The sequence below is a fragment of the Alexandromys fortis genome, unplaced genomic scaffold (genome assembly GCF_014885135.2).
Source record: "Alexandromys fortis isolate MF-2015 unplaced genomic scaffold, M_Fortis_MF-2015_v1.1 scaffold_93, whole genome shotgun sequence".
NCBI lineage: Eukaryota > Metazoa > Chordata > Mammalia > Rodentia > Cricetidae > Alexandromys > Alexandromys fortis.
In genome coordinates, this window is record NW_026067970.1 from 5,224,489 (window position 1) to 5,251,682 (window position 27,194).

At 47.6% G+C, this 27,194-nt stretch overlaps 2 protein-coding genes across 4 annotated transcripts in view; one reads left to right on the top strand and one right to left on the bottom strand.

The window, feature by feature from the left end:
* Wipf3 (WAS/WASL interacting protein family member 3) overlaps positions 1 to 12,512 on the top strand; it is an 85,561-nt gene extending 73,049 nt beyond the window's left edge. For both annotated transcript variants that reach the window (XM_050155528.1, XM_050155527.1), the window contains 2 exons: positions 6,273 to 6,349; positions 9,746 to 12,512. In XM_050155528.1, the coding sequence (XP_050011485.1) occupies positions 6,273 to 6,349; positions 9,746 to 9,769 (101 nt within the window). In that variant the 3' untranslated portion in view covers positions 9,770 to 12,512. The remainder of the gene's footprint in view (positions 1 to 6,272; positions 6,350 to 9,745) is intronic.
* A 2,112-nt stretch (positions 12,513 to 14,624) lies between these two features.
* The window catches only part of Scrn1 (secernin 1), a 62,085-nt gene continuing 49,515 nt past the window's right edge, over positions 14,625 to 27,194 (bottom strand). For both annotated transcript variants that reach the window (XM_050155563.1, XM_050155564.1), the window contains exons 7-8: positions 21,386 to 21,566; positions 14,625 to 18,125 (exon numbers count right to left, since the gene is read on the bottom strand). In XM_050155563.1, the coding sequence (XP_050011520.1) occupies positions 17,967 to 18,125; positions 21,386 to 21,566 (340 nt within the window). In that variant the 3' untranslated portion in view covers positions 14,625 to 17,966. The remainder of the gene's footprint in view (positions 18,126 to 21,385; positions 21,567 to 27,194) is intronic.

Below are 27,194 nucleotides of genomic sequence, written 5' to 3' on the forward strand. Positions count from 1 at the left end.
CAGATCCAAGCCAGAGCATGACCCATCGATTCCTCTCATTGGTCAGAGTCCTGTTTAAATAACAACATGGATGTAACCAGCTAATGAGCTGATAACAAAGTTGGGTATAACCACACAGCGGGATACAGTTCAGCTCTAAAAAGGAGCCGTGCTGAGACATGGAACCTGGATGTGCTTGAAAATGTGTGCTCAGTGAATCAAGACCACAGTCCACTTATATGAAGTGTCAGAAATGAGCAAGACCACAGAGATGGGTAGAATAGTGGCTGCCGGCGAGTAGGGCATGGGGAATGGGGAGTGACGGCTGGTTGGTCTGGGCTTTCTTTTAGGGCGATGGAAATATTCTGCAGCTAGCTAGTGGTGATGGCTACATGTTACATTTATAAGTGCTCATATTATCGAATTTGGATCTTCTGGGAGAAGCCAAAGACTCTGACTCTATTCAGATTTAGATAAAAGAATTTAGTCTTACTGCTAGCAGGACAGCGGCCTTTGGGACAAAGAGCTTGTCACGTAGAAGGGGGAGCTAAGGTGGTGTTTTAAAGGCCCAACATCAGAAAGGTGTGCATTACAACTATCCATGGGATCCACAGCTGGCTAAGGAAATTGTTTTACTTCCCTCAGGCGTTTCTTACTTTCCTGCTATATAGTAATAGAAGACCATGGCATTCCTTTCCCGTGGTGATCAGCAGGTTTCACGGAAGCAAAGGCAGCCGTCAAAGCCTCCCAGCCCTTCATCCTATTTTTATTTCCCCTGCAGGCCACTAGGCCCTCCCAGGCGTTCCAGAGCTAAAGGTCACCGGGCCTTAAGGGGTACCTGGCTCCAGATCAGGTTTCTTTAGTCATCACAGGGGACCTGTGTAAATTATTTCCCAGGTCTAATGACTGGGATAGAGAAGTTCATTCTGAGCAGGCAAAAACACAGTGTCATCAGGTTAGGACTGACCGTCACAGCCCCAGACATGCAATGCCACTAATGGAGTTTTAGTTTAGTAACTTGTATTCAAGAGAGGGGGGAAAACCTAATTTTTTAAGGAAAAGTGCTTAGGTCACAAATGCTTATTGTCATTAGAGCCAGGAGAAAAGTCACTGTTGTATCAGCAAATACTTGCTGAGGTTCTCACCCACTAGAAAGATCTAGATTGGTGAGTCCCTCACATACCCAGGGGAGCCACTCAGTGGTGGAGGATGGGGTGGAGACACCACACATGACATCTTATTCCCATGTTCCATCACAGTCAGTTCAGTGGGAAAGTGGCTGATTTCAAATGGAACTCTGCTCACACCCCAGCCCCTCAATTGTAAGAAAAATAAAACATGAAAGACCCCATCTAAACCGAGTTTAAGCTTGGCCTGTTACGTGTGATCACATGGCTATCCAAGCAAACTTCAGAGAGATCCTCATCTTGGAGAACCAAAACTCCACACATATTAAATAATAACTCTAGACTGCTTCCTACCCGAGCTCCTGACAACCACTATTCAACTTATTTTTTCTATGATTTTGAGCATTGTGTCTGGTATGGGTAGAAGTATATGCTATTTGATTTTTTTTTTTTTTTGCTGGCTTATTTCACTTAGCAGAATGTCCCAAGGTTCACCCATGTTGGAATGTCCTTCAGTAGTCTTGTAGTCTTGCAGATTGACATATATATGCATATATATCACATTTCATTTATCCATTTGTCCATAGTTGACATTTGAACTGCTTCCACATTTTAGCAATTAACAATAATGTTGCTATTCACATGGGTATTTAGAGGTCTCTTCAGGACTCTGCTTTCAATTGATTTCCATATATAGGTCATATGGGAAATTGTTTTTAATTGTTTGAGGACCTACCATACTGTGCTCCGTAACAGTTCAATCAGCTTTCATCTTCACCAGCTGTACACAGTGGTTTCAATTTTTCCACATCCTCACCCACACGTCTTCAGTTTTCAATGTTGCTTCTGTTTTTTCCTAGCCACTCTAGCGAGTGCAGTATGAAGGCTCGCTGTTGTCCAACTCTTACTTTAGAGGCTACTCTTGACAAACCATCCAGTTATTTCCCTGACCTTCAGAATTCCTCACCACATCGCTGTAACTTTAACATCACCAAGGGGTTCATTTCATAAAACCCAAAGGATTGAAGGCCCCAAGTCAGTGAGACTCAGTAGAAAAAGCGTGTGGCCACTGGTCATATCCAGTTCCACCTTTGTGGTGACAATGGGGTAGGATCCTTATCACCCTCGATTATGCTGTTGGCCACACCCTTGCTGAACTGACTTCTAGTCCACTGCCGTCCCACGATGCTGTCTTTTCTGGGCAAGCCTTATGCCTGCGAGACCACGAACATGCTGCTCTGCCTTTGCAGTTGTCTCTCCTCCCTCCAGCTCCTTAGCTCCCCAACTCCATCTCTAGTTCCGCTCCTGTGTGCTCCTGCTGGGCTTTCTGCCCCCTCAGCCATGGCAGACACTCTGTCATGGCCACTCCTGGACCTCCAGGTCACCATTACCGGACCTCCACGCTGCCATATCTCATACTGGTGTTAAGGATGGCTCAGCACCCCCTTCTTCCAACAGCCTCCTTCCCTTGTGTTGTGTGATGTTTTACTCTTTGGACTTTTGGGGAGGCAGCACCCAGATCCCAAATAAAATCACACATGGAGGCTTATTACTTATGAATGCCTGGCCTTAGCTTGGCTTGTTTCTTACCAGCTTTTCTTTTTTTTTTATTTCTTTTTTTTTCTTTTCTTTTTTGTTTTTTGTTTGTTTTTTTCTTTTGGTTTTTCAAGACATAGTTTCTCTGTAGCTTTGGAACCTGTCCTGGAACTAGCTCTTATAGACCAGGTTGGCCTCAAACTCACAGAGATCCACCTGCCTTTGCCTCCCCAGTGCTGGAGTTAAAGGCATGCACCACCACTGCCCTTAAATTAAGTTATCCCGACTACATTTTGCTTTTAGGTTTTCCTTTTCTTACTTCTGTATATCTTTCACTTTTACTCTGTGGCTGGCCGGGTGGCCGGGTGGCCGGGTGACTGGGTGACTGGGTGGCTGGGTGGCTGGGTGGCCGGGTGGCCGGGTGGCCGGGTGGCTGGGTGACTGGGTGGCTGGGTGGCCGGGTGGCCGGGTGGCCGGGTGGCTGGGTGATTGGCCCCTGACATCCTTCTTTCTTTGTTCTCCTGTTTGCTCCTCATTCCCCTTCTCTTGTTGCTCCTATTTATTCTCTCTGCCTGCCAGCCCCGCCTATCCTTACTCCTGCCTCGCTATTGGCCATTCAGCTCTTTAATAGACCATCAGGTGTTTTAGACAGGCAAAGAATCACAGCTTCACAGAGTTAAACAAATGCAGTATAAACAAAAGTTACACACCTTAAAATAATATTCCCCAACTCCCTTGCACCCAGACTGCTCCGCCATGTTCTGTTGTCCCATCAAAGGCAGCAGTCACCTTGGTCTTCTCTCTCTTCTGCTCCCAGAATGGGGCCAACCACACTCTCAGTGAATGATGGTTGGGTTGAAAAATAAAAAAAAAAAATCCCATCTCATATATACTGCTAAATACCTACAGAATGAAAATTTTGGAAATAGCACCAAATTCCTCAGTGAGATTATATTATTTACAGTATAGTCACCATGCTAGAACTCTTATGACCATTAAACCAAGTGTATTGAATATTTGGTGATGCTATCATGTCAGTAAAAACAGCCCAAGCAAGACTGTACAAAAAGAACATAAAATATTTTTACAAAAATGTATTGATTTGCTGGCGGTGGTGGCGCACGCCTTTCATTCCAGCACTCTGAAGGCAGAGGCAGGCGGATCTCTGTGAGTTCAAGGCCAACCTGATCTACAAGAGCTAGTTCGAGGACAGGCTCCAAAGCTACAGAGAAACCCTGTCTCAAAAAAAAAAAAAAAAAGGAGGAAAACAAAAACATACAAACAAACAAAAGTATTAATGCATTCTGTGGTAAAGGAGGACATGAAACTAGAAGTACACCAAAATGTTAAATGTGGGGAATGCTGCGTGGCTTCCAATCTTTACTATTCTGTCCAGATTTTTATAATAAATGCACATTGCCATCTGATCTAAAACTAATTTATAGGGAGAGAAGATAGGATTCGCCCAATTGTGGTCCATGTACCTGTACAGGAGGAAACGGGACCACTGTGGGTAGACTAACCCAGCTCAGGGGCCAAGCGGGCTGACCTCCTGAGGGGATCTGGTTCCTTTTATGCCAGCTGGCACGGTGACAGTGACATCTGGGGAGTGTGGGAAACCAGGTGTGCAGTGTTGACAGTGTTGACAGCCTTCCAGCCCAATTTCTCCATATACCTCTAGGAAATAAAGTGGCCGGGCTATGTCCCCACCTGGTGGCAAGACAGGCTAGTGCCCAGGTTCTGTGCTCTTTGCCCCTCATGGTGCCGCCCTCTTTGCTTTCCTGCGAGGCTTAGCCAGTACTGGCCCGTGACTGGCAGGTCTGGTCTTCACAGGAGCCACCTTTCCCAAACACATTCAACAGTTGATGCGACTTGCTCTCCCAGGCTGGTGTTAGCACATCTAAGAGACTGTCTTAATGGCCGTCCAAGTTTGCTAACCCTTTCTGCACCCTGCCCGCGTCCCACCTGGCCATCCCCCTGTTGCCTGTAAATGGATTTGACTCGTATTATGAAAGTATGGTGTGCTTCGAAGAAAACAGGCACACTTGGTTTGCACATGACCGAAAGTGAGCTAGAAGTCATCAGAGGTTCTTGGTCCAAGCACAGATAACCTGTAAGCCCAGGGTCCCACTGCCTTTGTATCCACAGCTATGGAAATGGCAGCACATTGGCTTTCAGTACAATGGGGACATGAGCTGGGGGGAAAAGGTGAAATACATTTGGTATTACGAACGGCAGAAACAACGGCCCTTCCACTGAACCCGACATGCCTGTCATGCATGGGAAGTACCGTTACAGAGTGACCCCGGAGAGTCCAGTGGTACCTCACAAGGCAAAACCCCTCTAAGGTGCTCTGTCAATTCAGAGCATCCTGACTCCCCCTGAGCAGTCAAGTTTTCCTTGCAACCAGATGTGGTTTCATGGAGAAGCTGATTTTTCTCCAGCCTCCCTGCTCTGATTAGCTTGTGGAAGCTGGTGGGAACTGCCTACCCATGATGTCTCTGTTGCTAGCTGGTTTTTTGGTGGAGGCAAATGTTCCCAGAGGCAATGGGTGATATCTAGAACGCTCTGTGGTGGTTACCAGCAGGCCTGGGCTTGGGTAAGGCTGCCACGGTCACTGAGTGAGTAGAGCTGAAAGATGTGGTCAGTGTTCCACAGTGCAAGGACAGACCTACAAGGGAGACCAAGCTGATCAAAATGTTAGTAAAGGCTGGACCGGGAAAGAGATGCCTAGTGAGAGGTTTATTTCTAGCAGATAGGCCATTTGTAAAGCTATGGACCGCAGTCGGGGAGGCTGCCCTCCACATGGAAGTACAGCAGGGCCGTCAATGTCTTGGTACTTTTTGCTCCAATCAGTGAAGAGCTAACATTCTCTCTCTTATTTGCTCCAAAAGACCTTTATTCTTGACCAAGGACAGTCCCTGGTTAAAACCCTGATTAGTGTTGTGTGCATTTCAGAGCACTTTGCAATGGTCCCTTGAAAGTTTGCCTTATCCTGTAAGACGGCCACAGTGCCAAATATACACACTGTGGAAAACGTCAAAAGTGTTGGAGATTTTTTTTTAATGGTAATTCTACTACCCAAGAGGGAAAGTTGCTTATTGTGTTTTTGATGGATTTTAAAAACCTAGATTTTTCTCTCCATACAATTTCACCTCCCCAAATCATCTCCATAAACATTCAAGCAGCTGCTTGCTGCAATATGTTGTCACCCTAAAGCTCAGCATTATATCCTATGTGATTTGTATGATACTGAAGCCCAGCACATCTTGGAGATAAACTTACATGTGGGAGCTTCACTAAATGGAAGCCTGAATCGTGTCAGCCGATAGTACCTGCACAAGACTTGGCTTGTCACAACTGCAGAAGTGTGCCCACAGGCTGGGTACATGCCACTCAGGAAGGCCTCCTCACACAACACGGCCTGTGGCTCCCTGAGCCCATCGTCTGTGACACAGAAGATGGGTGGAAACACACAGTCCGGGGCCAGAAGGCTGAAGGTTTCAGGTCGGGCTCATGTTGCCTGGGGATCCTCTGCCGGTATTTTAAGTGCTGGTTTAGCAGAAGTGTCTGCACAGGGTACAGAGGCCCTGGGCCAATCGATGGTGAGCTCACTCTTGTTTCTCTCAGGCCGCACCCCTGGTTCCTGGCTCCAAGCTGAGGCAGCTGGGCAGAGCTCGGATGACATCAAAAGCAGAAATTCTCAGGTAACACCTCCCCCGGTTACTAAAAGCCTGGAAGTCTCTATAGCAGGGGCTCTCAACCTGTGGGGTCACGACCCCTTTGGGATAGCATATCAGAGATATCATATATTTACATTAAAATTCATAAGAGCAGCAAAATTACTGTTATGAAGTAGTAACGAAACAATTTTATGGCTGGGGGTCACCGTAACACGAGGAACTGTATTAAGGGTCGGAGCACTAGGAAGGTTGGGAACCACAGCTCTACAGGGATTTTTTCTCAGCAGTTCTAAATTTCTCCTCCAGTTCCTCTTCCCAGAGAAGGCCATTTGTTGTGCCTTTGTTAAAGGCTGGGATGATAGCCCTACAGTTTCAAACACTGCTCTGTAGAAAGCGCCTTGCTTAAGGCATCACTGTGCAGAAGGTGATACTGGCTCAGAACCCCACAGTCTCTGTCGATTGCGTTTGGGTGGGCTACTCAGTCTAGGGGTTTGTAACCCACCCGGCAATCAGTTACTCCAGGGTCACGGAGGGGCGCTACCTGGAAGGGAATGAGCTAAGACAGAAGAAGGAGGCCAAGCAGATTTGTCAAAGCCTTCGTTTATTTAGGGACGGGTTACAGTTTATATATGGTAAGGAATGGGGGGCAGGGCACGGGAGCTCGCCGGCCGCATGGTCCCGGTCACGTAGCTTGGTCAGGTAGGCCAAGAGTCACAAGTTGCCACACCTAGTTCCCTGGATAGCTGGAATGTGAGGCGGATTCCGCTAAGATTAACAGTTAATTGGGTGAGGGGCAGATTTTCTCAATAGAACATAATTATGGGTGTGAGGTTCTCTGCAGACTCCCTAGGGTGATGGTTTCTTTAATGATTGTTAGAGGGGAAATGGCTCCTGACAAGTCTCATTCCTCCAGAGTATGATCATTCCAGAAGCCCAGGAAAAACCCCCATACCATCTGTAACATATGACTGGATGTTCTAGCTCACCTACAGACTAGTTAGTTCTTTGGAGCTTTTTCTTGCATCAGTATTACAGTTGATTTTGACCAAAATTTAATTACAATTTAAATGCCCTTGGCTGCATGTAATTAATTGTCAAAGCTGGGAGGGGAAAAATCATATAAATATTCTTGTTCTTAGCCAAAGTAACTTATGCAGAGTTTTCTAATCTGGATAGAGGCGACATCTCTCACTGTGCACACTGTGGTCACCTCTTTTAAAATTCCTTGTTGCTGGGTGTGGTGGTGCAGGCCTTTAATCCCAGCACTCAGCAGACAGAAGGCTGTCTGGTCTCTCTGAGTTCAAGGCCAGCCTAATCTACAAAGTGAGTTCCAGGACTGCCAGGGCTGCTAGAGAAACCTTGTCTTAAAAAACAAACAAATAAAAAGAACAAGATTCTTTGTTTCTCCAAGTACGAGAATTTAGTCCTGCCCTGGCTTACACTGGTTTCCAAGGCTGGCTGTTGATGAACTAGACCATTCGGTAACTGTATGAGACCTTAAAGAAGTAGCCTGGCTGGGATGGTATCAGAGTCCTGAAAGCTGTGATTGCCCCCCAAAGAGGGGTGCTACTTCACCAGTCAGGCCGCACCCCCTTTCCTAAACCCAGGTAACCCAGGAGTCACAGTATCCACTCTCGATGATCACAGGCCCAAAAGTGAGTGCGAAGTGGTCACAAGTTTATAAACGAGGAAAGGGAGAGAGGACGATTTGTGCAAGATTATTGACAGGTGGAGAAGAGAATTCTGGGAAGACAGCGAGGTAGGAGGCACCCCAGTCTGCCACTCTGCCTGGACTGTGGTGTCCCTGCCACTCTGTCTGCTGCAATTGTCTTGCAATTCTGGCATCAAAGGAAGGTTTACCATGCCCAGGAAAGAAGGGACCTGTGAACTGATTGATGTGGCTCAGTTGCGGTTCATGAGACATCAGCTGCTAACCCTTCCCCACCCACCCTCGTGAAAGGGCTCGAGGAGCAACTCGAACACTTGGGGAAGGAAACTGCCCAGTCCTCCAGATAATTGGGGGTCCATACTCTAACCGCTCATCACTGTGTCAGATCACAGAGGTTCAGATACTGCAGCTGGCAGCCATCATCTTCTCAGCTCCCCCAAGTCTGTGCCTCTCCCTTTCAGGATGAAAAGCTTTCTGGGAGATTCCTTTCTTCCCTTCCATCTTTCTGTTTCCCTTTGGACATTCAAGCACTAATGGCTAGCTCTGCACGAGTCACTCTCCTGTTACACTGACAAATACCTTATGAGCAACTGTAGCGAGGAGGCTTTGCCCGCTTGTGGAGGCAGGCGCTTGAGGAAACTGGGCGCTGCCACGTGGGTGCTGGGAATTGAACCTGAATCCTCTGGAAGAGTAGTCAGGGATCTTACCCTCTGAGCCATCTCTCCAACCCTGCATTTTCTAAAATGAAGAGATAAGTTTTAATCGGGAAAACAAAAAATCATCATACCCCAGTCCCTACATTTACAAAGCTTTTCCCGTTTTTCAGTTAGCTTGTCTGTGTGCTCTCATTTGACCTTTCCAGTAGCCGGGTGGTCAAGCTGGAGAGAGAAAAACTCACCTATTTCCACCGAGGGAAACGTGTTGCAGAAGGCCAAAGAATTCCCCGGGGTCACTTCCTGACCTCTGCCTGCTCTTCCCACCCCTTTTCTAGTGTGGTAGAATCCCGAGCAGCCATAGTGACCATCTCCATCAATGCAGCATGGCTGCGTGGACCATTGGGCATGACGTAGTCCCCAGCCTCAGGACAAACACACACCTACATCATCAGGCTCTAGCTAAGGGCTCCTAGCATGGGTAGGCTATGATGCCTGTATAGAAGACCCCCATTCAGTCAAGGGGAGGTTGTAAAACTGTCTTTAGGCATCCCAAAGTCAAGCTATTGTATGTCTCATTGGAAAGAATTTTAATTAATTTTCACTGTATGAGGACACAAGCAGTGCACAGGAAAGTCACTGGGCTGGCGACAGTCGACAGAGCCAGGGGACGGTACTGGTATGGGTCCAGGGGCCCTGGGCTGAAACTCTGAGGACTTTGGTCCCCTTCCCTCCTTTCTATTGCCTTCACATGGTTTCTTCATCACGCTGTTTGCTTTTCCTGAGCTTCCTGTCAAATGAGTTGCTTATGCTTGCTTCCATATATGTTCCTAAGACAGAATCAGGTCTCTGGCCCACCATGTTACAGGTCTTCACATACCATCAATTTCCGGTTTCCTTTACTGCTTCCCATTGTCAATCCCTGGGGGTGAGGGGTGGGATGCAAAAAACAAGACAAACAAACAAACACAGTTCCTTGTACATGACAGGGGGCCACCACACCTATAAGAAGAGTTTGTGATCCCAGGCCTGGAAGGTTCTTTGTGGGCAATGAGTCTTCTGACCCCTTTTCAGTAATGCTCTGCCATGTTTCCGCAGCTGTCTCTGAAGGCACTCCGGTGAGAAGATAGAGGAAGCCAAGGCCCTGGGGTTCTTGACTGGATGGACATGGGGATACCTCGTCAAGACTGTACCATGCTCAAGCTCCAGTCACTGACAGGCAGGCTCTGAAGGGAGCATTATTTATTGTAAATAATGACTTGCACGAACTTTGAAGCACCCTTTTCGTCAGCTTTTATTTGAGTAACATTTTAATATTTTTAAATATGCATCTTGGCACTCGTCTGCCTTGTACAGAGGGAGCCCTATCCCACCCTGTAGTGTCCACTGTGACTATACACTACGCTTGCAGGCTGGTCCTTCTGAAACATTTTTCCTGAGCATCCTTAGTTTTCAAGTCATCCCGAAGTCATAAATAGCCACCACAGCTTCTTATTGGCATGACCCTCATCCCACCAACTGCAAAATCCAACCAGATAATGCCTTATAGACAATGCAGCCCAGAGGAAGCCATGTGTCCCCGGGTCCTGGCAGTGCCACACAGCCTCCGGTGAGCGAGACGCCATGTCTCGCTTCTTTTTATCGATACAGGGATGTCATTTTGCTGCCTAATGTAAATAAATCCCAGTGCAAAGATTAGAGTGGGCTTGGCCCCTCACATGCCTTCCGCAGGGACCCCTTTTGTAACGGAATTCTTTTACAAATAGCCAATGCTTTTACTGTTTACAGCATCCCTAGTGCCCAGTCTCCATCACTTTCCTTCTGCCCCTCCAAGTTTCCAGCTCCATCCTGATAGCCAGGGTAAAGTCAGCTTTATGAGATTTTGATATCTTGCCACCTCTGCAGATTACACATGTACATAGCTCATGATTGTGATAAGCTTATTTTTACCTCAGAGGTCTCCCTCCCCCAAACCCTACTCGAGTGTAGGATTTACATGGAAAATACAACATACATTTAAAAAGGAACAACACGAGGCTGGGGCAATAGCGCCATTGGTAAGATGCTTGCCTCACAAGCCTAAGGATCTGAGTTAATTGCCAGTGCCCACATAAAGCAGAATATGGCAATACACACTTGTATCCCATTGCTGGGGAAGCAGAAGCAACCAGATCCCTGGGACTCAGTGGCCAGCCAAGCTAATCAAAGAGCCCAGGTCCCAGAGAACAATATTGTCACAAAATACAAGCTGGCAACTCCTGAGGCCACAACACCCAAAACTGACCTCTGGCTTCTCCAGACTCACACATACATGTGCATGCACACTCCACACAGGAACATATGCACCCATACAAAAACACATACAAAAGAACAAAGCATTCCATTGGTAGGAATCCCAGAACACCCATCAGCCCAAAGGAGTTTCCCTCTGAACTGAAAAGCACGGCTGTCTGATGGCTCTCTGGACTTGTGGTTTGTACCTGGGTTGGTAGGTAGATATATGCAACAAGTTTAGGGGTCCTGAATAGACGGAGGGCCAAGCCAAGCAGGGGCTGCTCTGTGCACCCTTCTTTGGGCTTCAAGGGAGGAAGAGTATGCTTTTACTTTTTGTCAGGTCCCAAATGCTCCCGTCCACGGGAATGAGGAGGCTGTAGCAGAGAAGGCAGAAAATAGAAGGAAACAGTATCTGTGCTCAGAATAGCAGCAAAGGAAGAGGACAGTGAGCATTGGGGTGCTCTGAAGCATCCCCCTCAGGCACTCACGCCAACAAGAGCACTAGCCCAGGCCAGGCCTTCCAGAGATGATAGACAAGGAGAGTGTTCAGTCAGGTGTCTGCAGACAGCTGTTTGGAGCAAGTGTCTTATATTGTTGTGAGCCAGGGTCCAGTTCCCATCTCTGGGACATGACTCAAGCCACTGTAACAACTAATGAAGGAACAGAAAGTCTCCATGTTGCAGATTTGTTATGTTGGTTCTGGAAGTCTGCAGAAAGGTCAGCCTCCACTCCCCTCTCCTGGCAACCAGGTGAGTAATAATCATAAGAAGCTTTCGTAATTATGAGGAGGGCCATCAGCAAGGCAGCCCCGCCCTGTGAGGTAGACTGCTTGCCCAGCGACTGTTCCCGTATTTATGTCTACACTGAAGGGACGGAAATGTAGAGTCTTCCGGAGTGGCTGCGGAGATGTCTCAGCCAGGAGACTGCCTGCGGTCCAAGCACGAGGACCTGTGTTTGTGTCCCCAGGATCTACAGAAAAGCCGGATGTGGGGGTGAATGTCTGTGACCCAGGTCCTCGGAGTCAGGTAGACGCAGCAGATCCCAGGGAGGTCAGTGGCCAGCCAGCCTCGCCAAATCAGCAAGCTACAGCTTTAGCAAGAAATTTTAATAAGGTGGAGAGAGAGACCAAAACAGACACTGTTTGTTGGGTTGTTGACCTTTGGCCTCCACATGCATGTGCACAGATGTGCCTTCACACACACACACACACACACACACACACACATACACACACACGTAAATAGCACACAAATAATTTTTTAAAGCTATTTAAAGACAGAGAGAAAGAACAAGCAGAAACCAAAAACAGTAAGCAGGGAGCGATCTCAGGAATCTGGCCTAGCAGCTCTCCTCCAGACCTATCACTGAAGCTACCCCCTCCAAGTTCAAGTGGGCACGTCCAGTTCCCAGCGGCAGTGTACAGGTTGGGCCCCTGACCGTGAACTCACATGTGGAGGCATCCCTGCCACCCTTGCCTGCCCTCACATTGCAGACTGTGACCCCCCCAGTGTATCCCCTGTATTTTATATTTACTGGTGTCTCCTGCTGCAGATTCATTCCTTTGTACCCAATAAACTTCAACAAGTGGCAATGTCTGTGGCTGTTTCCCTGCAAATTCCGCCTGTGATCCCCAGTACTTATCTAAGCCTCTTTGATTGACAGGTGATGAGTACACACATTTCTGGAATATAATATGACGCTGTGGTGCAGGAATGAAATGTGCTCCAGTCAGACTCGAGTACTAAGACACATTTTTAAGGCCAGGGGTTCCTTGAACACCAAGAATAGCATCCTTGAAAATGTATTTATTTATGTGTATGTGTCTACGTGTATATGCCATGGGTACAGGTACCCATAGAGGCTAAAGGAGGGTGTCAGAGTGCCTGGAACTGTGTGCATATTGGGTATTGAATTTGGGTCCTCTGGTCCTATTCTGCCCTGTCCCAGAGCATGGTGTCTACTTGCCAATGAAAAGGGCCCTTTCCAGTCACCTTCCCAGAGCATCAAAAGTCTGCTTCGACGTCAGCCTTTGTAAACGGCTGTTAGTTGGACTGAAATAGTGGCTAAAACCTGTAGCCGTGCCCTTGCCCGCCTCAGTTGGCTCACCACTAGGTACCCCTGGCACCAGGCTCAGTTGGGCTGACACAGCCTGCCTTTCTCTCCGGGTCTAGATTCAAGTCTCCCCTCTTTGTTGAAGCTGTCAAACTTGCCCCCATGCATTAAGCAATTATCACTTAAGCACTGAGTCTTTCCTCCAGCCCCCCACGAAAATCTTTTCTGTTTGAAAAACCAAAAGTGCAGGGAGGGGAAACCTTTCTATATGCATTTTTAAAGTAGATAACAATAGACTTACCAGTTTCATTACTTCAATATGGGTCAAGTATGTTGCTTGCTTCCGCCAATGTATTAAAATGAGAAAGGTTTGCCGTACTAGGGATCGAATCCAGGGCCTTATGCATGCAACACTAAGGAAACCTTCAACCTAAAACACTTGGTCTCTTCCCTGCAGCTCAGCCAGCCTTCAAAAGAGTCTTTTCTGTGGAGCAGAGTCCTCTAATCTCCATGGCTGTGGTTCTAGTGGACACGGGAGCCTAGAGTGGGGGAGATGAGGTTCTTCTGCTGGGACTAGAGTTGGAAGGCAAACAAGAATATGAATCTCTTAAGTTTGGGGGATTAAATTACTTAGGTGTACCTCAGTTTCCTCATCAGCCAAATCAGGATGTAAATGTATATATGGACATACAGTGATGAGGACACACTGTCAAACCCTTAACACTTGTGTCCCAGAGCTAAGTAAGGGCAGCACACCCCAACTCTGGAAAGCAAACAGACTGTGCATTTGTCCCCTCCAGGTATTTCATGTAAACAGAGTTATATATGTCTTCTTGTGACTACTTTATTTAGGCCATCATGATATCCAGAATGTTCATACATAATGTGACTGTATCAGAGTTGCCTTCTCCTCTTAAGGCTAAAGGTACTCCATTGCACAGATAGACCACATTACGTAACCATCCACCCACTTCCCTATAGATAATTTAATAGGATAGGAAGGTGGCCGAACAGGCATCTTTTCCAGCCTTGCTTTCAATTCTTTTGGTACACGCTAGGAAGCAGGATTGTTGGGTCATAAAACCTTTTTATTCTTTGTGTCTTTCACATCATGCATCTTGATCCCATTCATTTCCCATTCCTGCATATCTGAACTCTGACCTTGCAGCCCCCCCCCCAAATAAATTTAAAAGAAGAAAGAAAACAAGAAGAAAGGGAGGAAGAACCTCGTCATGGAAGCTCATGGGACACAGTGAGTCACGCAGTAAACCCTTTCGTCCATATAGCTTTACTTGCATTGGTCTGGTTGGAGGCCTCTGGTTTCTGCTGCCCTACGCATGCTGGGCCCTCACTGGGGCTCCTCTTGCGTATCCTGCTGTTGCCCTGTGGTGTGGAAATCCTGCGGTTTTGGGTCTGCAGGGTAACCAATTCTCGCTGCTGCTGTTCTGATGGAACCGAGGGCATATGGTTATAGTTTGGGATATGTTTTTAAATAGAGACTTGGTCTTCTCAGTGGAACGGTGTCAGGCCCTCCTAAGGTGACTGAGTTTCCTAAAGTTCCCATCAGAAAAGCACTGTTCTTTCTTTCGCCTGTTTGTCTTGTGACCGGTGCCGACTGTGCTCATGAAACACAAAAGAAGAATCCTGGACATTGACTTCGATATTTTTATTGTACATTGGGTGCATTTAAAGACACTCTGAGGGCAAGCACTGGATAGGGACATTGTCTGACTTGTAGCTATTTGTACAAAAGGCTGTTAAGACCACACAGTCAGTTCCCCGCTACAGGAAACAAAGATTCTCTGTTACACTGTTCCAACTATGGCATTTCACTTCTCACAATATGATTAAAGACACGTACTTATTAATTCCTGCAAGAATTCTGTGTGCAGTATTTCAGGATAGTTGACTTCAGTCGGATAAAACACATTTGGACACGCATCACGGAACAGGAGCCGGGACTCCGCACCATGTGGGATGAAACCCCACATCTAAGGGAGGCACATCAGAGCTGGGATGCTGGCCCTGCACCTGCCGGTCCTCTCCGTCCATGGTCCTTCCCCATGCTCCCCGTTTTCTCCCAAAGCTGAGCTCTCAGCTGCAGACCTTTGCAATAAAAGAATGTAGCCAGTGATTTCAAGGCATGCACACCTGGCTGCCCTGTGGGCCTGCCAGAAGTGGTATCACCTGTATCAACGTGGGAGGACTTTTTTTTTTTTTTTGTGGCTGACAATTGGTTTTTATAGCTGCTGATTTGCCTGGTAGTGATGGAGTGTTAGCATTGAACTCCAATAGACATTCGTCCGCTTCAGTAGCTTGTGAGGTTGATGCCTACAAACACTGAATCTTATGTCGGGCTGAGACTCCACAGCTTTTATCAGGTCCTTACTCTACCACCGCTTCCAGACACCCCCAAGAATGATAAAAGACTATTTCCTACTTATGCTAACTTATGTCCACTCTAGTGTCTGCCCCCAGCTACGATGCTGTTTTCACTTAGTGGAAATCTCACTCACACAAGACGAGCTAGCTCGTGTTAGGTTCTGTGGGGCAGGTGGGGGCAGGCAGTCTGCGCAAAGTGTGCTCAGGATCCCCTATGCTCGAGGCTTAATAGATATCGGGTGCTCTTCTGGGAAGTTATTTACAGCATGATCCTAAACATTCCATTTGAATTTCATCCTGAACATCCATTTTCTCCATGTTGTTCAGAAAACCAATCCTGGCTTAGGAAATTACCCACCTAAGAAGCATTTCTTCAAAGAGAAATCCGTTAGGAGCATTTGAAAATGAATATTCTTCTACATCTGCCTACTCAAAATCCAGTATCATCTCTGCTGTTAATTTAGATAAAGTCATATGCAGGCACCTCTCCCCGATTCCATACTGTCCTCGCCTCTGTTCCTACCCCTCGCTGTGAGAAAAGCTGCTATTCCCACCTCCTATCCATTGCCTGAGGGGAAAAACCAGGCCCCTCAAGGTCTGCCAGGTTGCACATAGAGCTCCTGCGCCCTCTAGTGGTAAGAGGACGACATGGTTGAGATGTCCAATATCCAATCATAGAAATAGCCACTGTATTTTCCAGTGCCCTCCTGAGTAATGGCATCAGATTGGCGCAGCCATCTACAGCCTTGGCCAGAGTAATTAAAGAAGGTCGCCATGTCACTTACTTTCACTGGACTTCCGATCGAACCCTGAATTGGCTTTCTCAGGCGGGTCAGATCTGACAAACCGGCTGGCCTCACAGGTGGAGGTGAGACCACACAGAATTCACAGGATGGCTTCCTGCATCACCTTGCTTTAAAAGCTCAGCAGGTGGGAGGTTGCACGGGCAACTCTTTTCCCCTCAAACATCGCCCTTCTTTCCTTTGCACCTGCGGGCATCTTCAGCTTAGCTGCTCCACCTGTGCCCTCTGTTCATGTGCATTAGATACCAGGCTCAGCCTGCACAGAGCTCCTAGCAACTGCGAGCCACCATTTGGCCATCACAAACTTGTCCCTTCTCTTATGTTTTGCCCTTTGTTTATACACGGAACTCGCGAGACAGTCGAGGAAAGGGCTCACAGCACACACACACACCCGCCTAAAGGAGGGTGGAAATAAAAGCCAGATTGGTCCCAATAAAACCTCTGGCCTGCATCACATTGTGAAATGAGAGCTCAGGTCCCTGCCGGTTCTCACAGGCCATGATACTGCAGCCAAGAATGATCTGGGGACCCTAAGCCATGCCTGGGACTACTGATGGACGGTTTCTGTTTGCTCAGCCCTGCCAAGAATGATGACATATAATTGGACCCACAGCACCCCCCCCCCACTAGCTGGTCCTCTTATCTACACTCTGTCCATCATCTTTACCCCCTTGACCCCTTCAGGAGTAGTGGCGAGAGGCCGTGGACCCACTAATGGACCCATGGGCGAGTGACCCACATCCTCTCTCCCATTCTAGATACCAGTCCAAAGGCAGCCACTGGAAAATGGGGCATGAGAATTAAGTGGTAGTGGTGGGGACTCTGGAGGTCAGGTGCCCAGCACACTGACTTGTGGGATCCAGTTAACCAGGCAGTGGGCACAGCGTCTGCCCTCAGCCTGCCCTGTCTTCCTCACACACTCCTGTGGCGTCGAATCCTTTTTGCAACATGATGGCGCTGGAAAGGAATGAGTTTCATTCCAGTGTCTGCTGAGATGGTGGCTACCCGGATGCCAGGTGCTCTCAACAGTCAAGAGGGTCGTCTCTCTTTCTTGTCCTCATTGGGTGAGATTTGCAGTTGTATGAAGTCTGCCAAGGCCTTTTCGTGAATCTTATATAAGTTGCTGACCATCAAATTGCAAGTCATTTCTACACAGGGCCACGTCCACGGGTGGGTGCGCTGCTGGATGGGGAGGTCCAGCTAACATGGATGCCAGCTCTTCTGCATGTGGAAGCAGGCCTAGCCCACTGCGCATGGGAACAGCTCACAGAAGACAGGTCTTTCAGAGAGTCACAAACACTGAGACAGAGCCGGAACTGTACCCAGGGGTCCTCTGTTCATTCCCATTGGCTTTATTTCCCAAGACATACCTGCGGGGACTGTGAGCCACACATAAGCCTGGGCTTTGTGGAGGAAAGCAGGGGGACCCCCCCATCTACACACATTAGAGCCTTCAGTGTGAACAAAACCCCTAGCTAGAGAGGGACCAGGACCTTCACAGCTCTTGCCTTTCCCACCAGTGTGGCCCTGCAGCCCCGTCCGAGGCTGAGGGAACTCTCGTTCTCCTAAGGTGCCCATTGTCACTGAAATACAAGAACATCTTCAAGTCCACAGCTTATCACACAATGGAGCAAGAGGCATGTGGGATGGAGTTACACGGTGAAAGGGGGGTTGCTAAGCTGAACAGAGGGAACATTTAGACACAAGGAGGCCACATGGTCAGTCTCATTTTACTCAAACAGAAGAGCGTTTCTCTGCTGGTAATTTAGTCGGGTGGGAAGTGGTAAGTAAGGGCGAGGGCGCCTACATCACTTGAAGAACTTCATCTCGGTGTCCACACAGTCATAGAAAAGGTCTCCCACCTCGGCAGGGTCGGGGGGCTCGGGGCTGCTCAGGATCTCCTCCATGGCTTCCAAGCCTTGCTTCTCCAACTCCAGCATGGTCTTCCTCAGCATGCGGCCTTGCTCCTGAGGAGGGACACAGTCATGCCGGACAACATGCGTCATGGCAGTGGACACTGGCAGCCCAACGTCCATCCAGCTGGCTTCCTGCCAACAGCCCAACAGCACTGTCTACCCCCTCCTCAGTTCCCAAGCCAACACCGAGGTTGCTCTAGAGTGTGCTTACATCACCAGCCTGCTCAGAACACTTCCACAGCCACCAGATGTCTGGTTCAAAGTCCTGACTACTGAGCAGTGCCCAGGGCACTCTGGCCCCTTGCCTTGTCTATCTATCCCTTTCAGTGATATACATTTGCTACACTCCATGGTAATCTCTCTCCATTGCTCAGATGACTCCACACTCTGGAGGCCCTTCCCTTTCCCAGCACCAGATCAACCTGAGTCCATCCTCAGACTTCTGCGGAAGGCCTTTCCTCCACAATGCAATACCTTCTCTTTTCCATAATCACCATCATCTGTGTCGTGATGATTGGCCTACATTGCTGTCTCCCATCATACCCTGACCTCCCGGAGACGAAGAGGCTTATATCCGCCTTCCAATGACTAGAGCACAGTAGGGGTTCTCAAAAAATAAAAATGTCTACTGAAGGAATAGACAGCTCAGTTAATAAACATGTCATGTATATCCCCATGTCACTTTTTTTCTATGATGGTGGCTTCCAAGGGACCAAGGCTACATCTTGAGCTGGCAGCCAAACTTGGTAATATCTAAGAGTTTCCCATGTGATACTGGCTTGGGCAGCACGGAAGCTGCAGGAGGACTGAAGGGAGAGGCTTGGTACCGTGAGAGGCCATTGGTAAAGATGCAACCTCGGTTTCAGTGGAGACCCAAGCATATTGGAGACACTAGGACCAGTGTATGACTGCCAAGGACCCCAGCAATGCAGAATGGAGCTGGCTTGAGCCTGTGACAAGCTGGGTGTTTCAAAGATTGTTATCTTTAAAACTGCTGTTCCTGAGAAATGGAGTTGCCCAAACCCTTTGGAGCCCAAAAAATTTTAAGTGATTCCCAGATGCCACACTAAGCTGTAGGCTACAGAATTCGATTTACACTGCTGGATGTCAATTTTGCTTTGATTTGATTTTAACTATGCCCTGGTTCTTAGTTTCTTGAAATAAGAAGCATGTAACTTATTTTTCACCTTATAGTATCTCAAATTAAGAGATGTGGAATTTTTATAGAGAATTTAGGCTTTTAAAGTATTGAATTTTATCTATCATCTATCTATCTATCATCTATTTTTGAGGCAGGGTCTCTCTCTCTCTCTCTCTCTCTTTCTCTCTCTCTCTCTCTCTCTCTCTCTCTCTTTAGTCCTAGTCCTGGCTATGTAGACCAGGTTGGTCTCAAACTCACAGAGAGCCACCTGCCTCTGCCTCTTGAGTGCTGGAATTAAAGGTGTGTGTCACTACACCTGGCTAAAGAATTAAACTTTTTAAAGACTTTAGGACTTGCAAAGTTATACTGTTTTCTATTGTGATTTTAACATGAGATCTTAAGGATGAACAAGAGATGAAAGGTTATGTATTTATGAGTCAGGTTGGTAAGGGGTCAATTGTGCCCAGTAGTGCTTTTGTCACTTGGACACAAGACAGAGTCATCTGGGAAGAAAGAACCTTAGCTGAGGAAATGGCTCAATCACCCTGGAATGTAGGCAAGTCTGTGGGGAATTTCTTGATGAGTGGTTGGCCCCTGAAGGCCCAGTTCATTGCGAACAGATCCACCCCACCCTTGAACATATGATCATCGGGTATATAAGAAAGCAGGCTGAGCAGACATGGAGAGCAAGCCAGTAAGCAGCATCCCTTCATGGTCTCTGCTTCGGTTTCTGCCTCTCAGCTCCTGCTTTTGCTTCCCTCCACGAGTCACTGTGATCCAGACATGGAAGTCAAATAAACTCTTTCCTCCCCAGTTGCTTTTGGTCATGGTATCTACCACAGCAACCGAAAGCAAATTAAAACAGTGTGGTTTATGTGTGTATGATGCATGTGTACATGTGTATTCCTGTATACATGCGTGTTATGTGCATGCAAGCAGAGGCCAGAAGAGGATGCTAGGTGTCCTCTTCCACCTTGTTACCTCAAAACAGGGCATCTCATTGAGTCTGGAGCTAGGCTGGTGGCGGAGGAGCCTGAGCCATCCCCTTTTCTCTGTATCCCACAGGCTTGCACAGCCAGGCTGGACTCTTACAAAGGTGCCGGGACTCAGATCCTCATGGTGCACAGCGAGCACTCTTCCTACCTACTCGTTCCTCTAGCCTCAGTCACTGCCTTTTCAAATCTGTGTTAGATAATCACAGCGCTACGTATAAGGAGATGGGGAACTAGAAAAACGGCTCAGTAGTTAGGTGTGCACCCTGCTCTTACAGAAGACTGAGTTCAAATCCCAGCACCCATGTTGAGCAACTTAAAACTGCCTATAACTGCAGATCCAGGGCATCTGACACCTTGGACACCTGCAAGCATTGGCACAGAGATGTAGGAACAAAAATAAATCTACAAAAGAAAATGAAGCATGCGCCCCAATCCATCTAGAGATGGCTCCTTCCTTCAGGACAGCTTAGGCCTATGGAAGTTGTCAGACAAATGGTGGGGAGAGCGGATGAACATCTGACAACCACATTCCTTCTTCCTCTCCAAAACAAAGCGTAGGCTTGGGGTTTCCATGAAAACTCACCACCAAAGGCTACTGTGGGCATTTGCCGGGTGCTAGGGAACATTAGGGAATACTAGGGGCTTTTCTTCACTGAGTCGATATCTTCTGACTTTATTAACCAAAGCTTTTCAGATAGAACAGTTGTACTCTGAGGAATTATTTCTAAAATACTGGGGACTTGATAATCTTTTTTGTATCATGATAGAATATTCATAACATAAAAGTTACTTTTTTTTGACCCATTTGAGTGTGGATCTGTTCTGCACACTCACACTGGGACACCCCAAGTTCACACAGCCTTGGGCAGCTACTGTTTAGAAATGGCATATGACCAATTCCATACAGTACAGTGTTTCATCCCCAAAAAACATACAAAGATTTTTGATAGCACAGCTCTGCTACTCCGAGGTTAACAGTGGATGAGGAAGGGATGCTCGGTCTGCTGGATTCAGGGTAACCACAAAAGCAGAGGTTTTATTTGGTTTGGTTTCAGGAGAATTGACAGGAAAGTTAACACCTGCCTTTAAAGAGGAGAGGAATGTGTGTGCCAGCCGCCTTCCTGCCTCCTTCCTGTGGACCTCCACCCTCCTCCCTGGAGCTCCTCCAGGCTCACCTGGTCACTCTCGATGACCGCGCGTGCCCACTCGTGGGCCTTGTACAGCTCATGCCGGCGGTCTGGCTTCTCCTGGAACCGAGGTTCCTTTTTGGCTGGGTCATCGTCACCAAAACAGGGCGACTGGGCTTTGGGGACAAGTTTTACGTCATCAACAAAGATGAATGGCTTGAATATGGACCTGGAAAGGAAGGAGAGATGCATCAGTCAGGCTGAGCTTGGTGCCTTGAGTATCCAGTGAAGAGCCACCCGAGGCAGGCAAGTCAGGTCAAGAGACACACAGCTGTGTGCTTTAGCTGCGATTTCTATAAAACTAACAGCCATTTACAAAGGCTGATGTCAAAACAAACTTTGGCTGGTCTGGAAGGCCCCTTTTGTTGGGAAAGAAGGGCAAGTCAACACAGTGCTGCAGACCGGGGCAGAATAAGCCATGTATTTGAATGGAACAGAGGGCTGCTGCGGTTTTCAGTTTTGATCTTACGGGTCTACTTTCTTGAAAAATCTTTGAAGTATTTCATAGACTAGAGGAGGGCAGATTAAGGTGATATCAGCTAAGCCCAGAGGCCCCAGAGGGGCCACAATGAGGGAAACAGAAGGCTGGTTGTCTAAGAGCTAGGCAGAGCACAGAAGGTGGCTGGTGTCTCCTGCTCCATGGACTCCTATTCTGCTTAGAGGAGATGGAAGAGTCCAGGTACATGGCATATGTACTTGTGCATACCTGGGTATATATCACACAAACACATGTACGCGCCCCAAAGCAGCCGTGCATATAAAGAGCTGTGCAGGATGAGAGACATGTGCAGCGGATTAACAGCTAGAAGAAAAGTCTTATTCTCCTCCCCCACTTTCCACCCCCATAGAAAGCCCTGCTGGGACAGAGGTGCAGTTCTGGCAAACACCCTGGGGGCCACTTGCAGTAACAACAGGAGAAACTGAGAGAATGAGGCTCTCACATTCTGTGGGCTCTGACGCGTTTGTGTGGTTTACACGTATTTTTTTTTCTCTCAGCGGTACATGTGGGCCCACTATGAGAAGCCATGAAGAGGTTAAAAGGGAGCTGGGATGCTGACCTCCTCAGTTCTGGTGTATATGAGGGTAGAGGCAGCCAGAGCTCCTGTCATTGTGCCACACAGTCACAGACGCTGTGCCCTGAAAAGGACCATGAACCAGCCACCCTTGCTGTCCTAGATACATCTCTAGATTTGCAGCATAAACATCCCTCAGAGGCCTGAACCCAGCCCTGTTCCACTGAATCAGAATCTGCACCAGTCGTGGGCAATAGGCTGGTAAATGACCTCTAGATTTCTTTTCCAGAGCTGTGGTAGGAAAGAAAGCTCAAGAGGGACGTGCAAAAGTAAGTCCCAGGTTCATTTAACATGAACGCCAAAGGCAGCTAGACCTCTGTGCCTGAGCTGCAAGAGTGAGTAGTGCAGGCTAAGGACAGGTATCTGTGATTCTTCTGTCCTGTCAGCGAGACTCATAGTCATCAGAAATGATCCACCAGAAATTCTTAAAGAATTAGTGAAAAATGAGGGGCCAGGTGGACCGGAGAGATGGCTAGGTAGTTAAGATCACCAGAGCACTTGCTGAGAACCTGGATTCCTTTCCCAGAGCCCACAGGCAGTTCTCAACCAGTTCTCAGGCCAGTTTCAGGGTATCAGACGCCCTCTTCTGGCCTATGCAGGAACTGCATGCATGAGAGATAATGCAAGTAAAACACTCATCCACATTTTAAAAAATAGTATTTTTAAATAAGGAGGGAACCAAACAGAAATTCTCAAAGAACTAACAAAAACGTAAAACAAAACAAAACAAAAAACCCAACCCATTCCTTAGCCCTATCTGCCAGACAGCACAAGACATACCTAACTAGGCTGTCCCAGGGCCCCTGTTACCCGGCCATATCGCAAGAAACCCCAGAACAGAGGGAAGCTACCCATGGTCAGAGGAACACATTTCCACTTCCTGCAGCCCCTTGGAAATAGATCTTTGCTTTCTCTTCTCCCAACTTCTGGGTGTGAAGGAGGAGTTAGTCCAAAGCTTCAAACTGCCTGAACCAATTGTGATGACCTCATTAGGGAGAAGAGAGGGAGAGGAAGAAAGAAGCGTGGGCCCAGCACTTCTGCCATCAGTATTCTGGTCTCTGGACATACAGTTGGCATTGCCGTAAGCGCCCACCCTATTCCATAGAGCAATTAGCACTTAGATGCGGTCAGTGCATGTGGTACAGCAAACACCCGGCTGGCACAGGGACCCTTCTGCCCACATGGTCCAAAGAGTCAGCTCAGGGCTGTGCCACACAGAGCCAGTGACAGACAGAACTGCTGAGGAGTTGAGTAGAGGCTTTTTGAAAGGCGTTCTCCCATTCTCTCTGACCCCAGGGCACACGATAGCCATCAGTGGCATGTTACCTCCTTGGTCCATGGGACCTCTGCTCTAAGGGGGAGGAGTGGTCTCTTCCAGAGAGCCCTGGCCTGCTTACTGCACATGGGAGGCCCTTGCCAAGGGCAGGGTGTGAAAGCCCAGCTGCTCTAAACTGAGTGAGAACAGGAGGGGCAGACAACTGGACAGAGGCGAGGTGGGGGAGTGAGAAGCCGCTCTGCATCTGGCTGGATGTAAGGCCAGGAGTTTTTCTCTGCTTCTCAAGTGGACTGAGGTGGTGGGTATGCTTTCTTCCAGTGCCTAAGACCACTCTGCTAGCTCTGTGCCTTTCCATGTCCATTTCTACGAGGCATGCAGACTGGTCATTCCAACTTCAGTAAGTTCATGCAATGCACAGGCTTGCTTTTTTATTAATCTTCTGCATCCAATTGATGTGGGAGGGTCTTCTGTTTTGTGTTGATTTCATTGGTTAATAAAGAAACTGCCTTGGCCATTTGATAGGCCAGCCCTTAGGTGAGTGGAGTAGACAGAACAGAATGCTGGGAAGAAGGGAAGTTAGGCAATCGCCATGCCTCTCCTCTCCAGGGCAGCCGCCATGGAGCCAGCTGCCAGGTCAGACATGCTGAATCTTTCCCGGTAAGCCACCACCTTGTGGTGCTACACACATTATTAGAAATGGGTTAAGCAAGATGTGAGAATTAGCCAATAAGAGGCTGAAACTAATGGGCCAGGCAGTGTTTAAAAGAATACAATTTGTGTGCTGTTATTTCGGGGGATAAGCTAGCCAGGCGGCAGGAAAGCAGGCCTGCTTGCCTCATCACTACATCCAGTATATTAAACAAAATGGACTGAGATGTAGGAATTCAGCGTGTCGGTCTTCCTCACCACCTGCTGAATGTCAGTTACTTAACGATGCTGTTAAGTGCCAGGTAGTTTTTCTAAGACAAAGTGCACCATATGTTTAGCCTTCTCAACTACCCTTTCTATTTAAAAACTGAACACTAAGTATGAGCAGGTACCCATAATATTTGGATCTGTCAAAGCTTCCCCGGAAATCCGTTTCAATCTCCAAAAAAAGTCAGCATCCTCAACTTCTAAAAATATGAGGCATGAATGTGTGGTTGATGGTAAGCTTGAGATTGGATAAGTTATGTGAAGAACAGAACCATATAATTCTAGTTATGATAAAATGGTAAGAACTGTTGCTAATAATTGGCTGAAGAAATACCTGTCCCCCGTGTTTCATCATCTGTACTGCTGGCCCATGCTCTACAAAGAAAATGTGGGGCACACTGCAGCTTGAAAACATCCTAATGCTCGGCCAATCTTTAATGCAAAGCACATTTATGATTCTCAATAGATAAGGGCATCCTTCTACGTTCGAGCCTCAGATGGCAACTTCTTCAGTGCACTTGAATGAGTACTAATTAATGCCCACAGAGTCACACAAAGCTGAAACTGCCTCTCTTGGTCATGGCTGTACCACCCAGATACCAGCACAGGCCACACTGCTCCAGTGTTCCCGAGGGCCACGCTGCTCCAGGCAGGAGGGAATGGCCCCATTTTACACATGAGGTGACTGAGGGTCACAGAGTTCAATGCTTTGTCCAAAACTGCATTTCAAATAAGTGGCTAAATTCAGACAAGTCTTCTCAATGTGAAGCAAGCTTTCCCCACCACTTCTCACTCTTAATCCTCCTGTTGGCTTTATCCACTTGTACTACTATAAGAAACAGTAGCTCTGACCAGCCAATAGTTTAACCTCAGACACACCTTTGTTCTTGCTAAAGAAAAAACACTCCCCAAGTGACTATGCTGGGCTCATCTTGTAACCAAAGTCCCTGAGGGACAGGAAACACAAGAAAGGAGCAATGCACAGACTCTAGCTCTGGATGAATCTGTTCAACCCTGACCCCAGTTGGGGAAACCTGCCCATAATAACCAGTTTCTTTCAAAATGTAGCCATCTTTCTAAATGGTGCATCTGTGGGCATACGACAACGTCACTCGAGTCTACTGTTGGCTGAGATCAGAACCACTCAGGGAAGGAGCATGCGCTGTACAGGAGCACTGGGAAGGGGAATTGTACAAGAGCATTGAGGCCAGGCGGTAGTGGCAGACACCTTTAATCCTATCACTTGGGAGGCCATTATACGTGGATCTCTGTGAGTTCGAAGCCAGCCTGGTCTACAAGTGCTAGTTCCAGGACAGCTAGAAATCCTTTTTAAAACAAAAACAAACAAACAAAAAAACAAAAACAAAAGAGCACCGGAAAGGAACAGTCAGTAAGGGAAGAGCCTGCTAACTCAGCAGAGTGGTGACATGGTATAATCCGTCCCTCGGTAAACTGGATCAATGGGCCTTCGCCTCTCCCTCAAGCACTCAAGGGCTGGTTCTGCATCCCCTGTCACTCTCAAATTCACACGTGCCTGGCACATGAAAGGAGGGGGCATGGGAGACAGAGGGATGAAGGGGAAAGTCGGATATGAAGGCCAGCTAAGATCTGTAGGGAAGCGTGTAGGACATGACAGAGAAGTACCCTAGCAGACAGAGCCCAGGCAGAGGCTTTGGTCCTGATACCAACGAGGAGGGGTAATTCACTGTCTCGAAGCATCTCTGTATGTTAATACTGGCAGACACTGTGAGACCGCCTTAATTACAGCACCCGACGGCAAAAGACAGTGTTCAGCGTGCCCAATCACAGAGCAGCACTGAGTCTTCAGACAGGCTGAGACTGCAGTCCTGAGTCACCGTGGGTGACCCAGCCGGCTTCACCACGGAAGACAATGCTGGACTGTCTTCTCAAAGGCCTGTAATCTTCTATGAGGTCTTTCCAATTAATTTAACTGTGAATAATTTTCTTTTAAAACTACTTTAAAGTTCTCATTTAGTACCAGAATGCGATTTCACAACCCATTTCTATAATCGGATTAAGCTGCCTGCTTCAGCCTGGGCAATAGAATTCCTTTCTCTGCATGTTCTGAAGATGAAAAGTCTTATATCCTATGCAAAGTTGGAGCAGGGCCTCCACATAGCCGGGCATTGGAGCATAGTTCATGCAGACCCATTACTTGAAAGACTCCGGTATCTATTTCCCTCAGAAGACTTATATTCAACATATAACTGGATATAGTGGCACATGCTTGTGATCAAGCACTTAGGAGGCAGAGGCAGGGGGATTGCTGTAAGTCTGATGCCAATCTATCTACCAAATGAGTTCTGGGACAGTCAAGGCTACATACAGAGACTGCAAAAAAAAAAAAAAAAAAAAAAGCAAAATACATTGAAATCCTCTAAATCCTAAGGTGAAGAAACAATAAGTCTAATATACAGGTCTATAAAAGACAGCGACCTAACATCCCAACAGGTGCTGAGAGGCAGCCGTCATCGGGAAAACGCAAATGCTCGTGCAGTGTGCTGGGAATTTA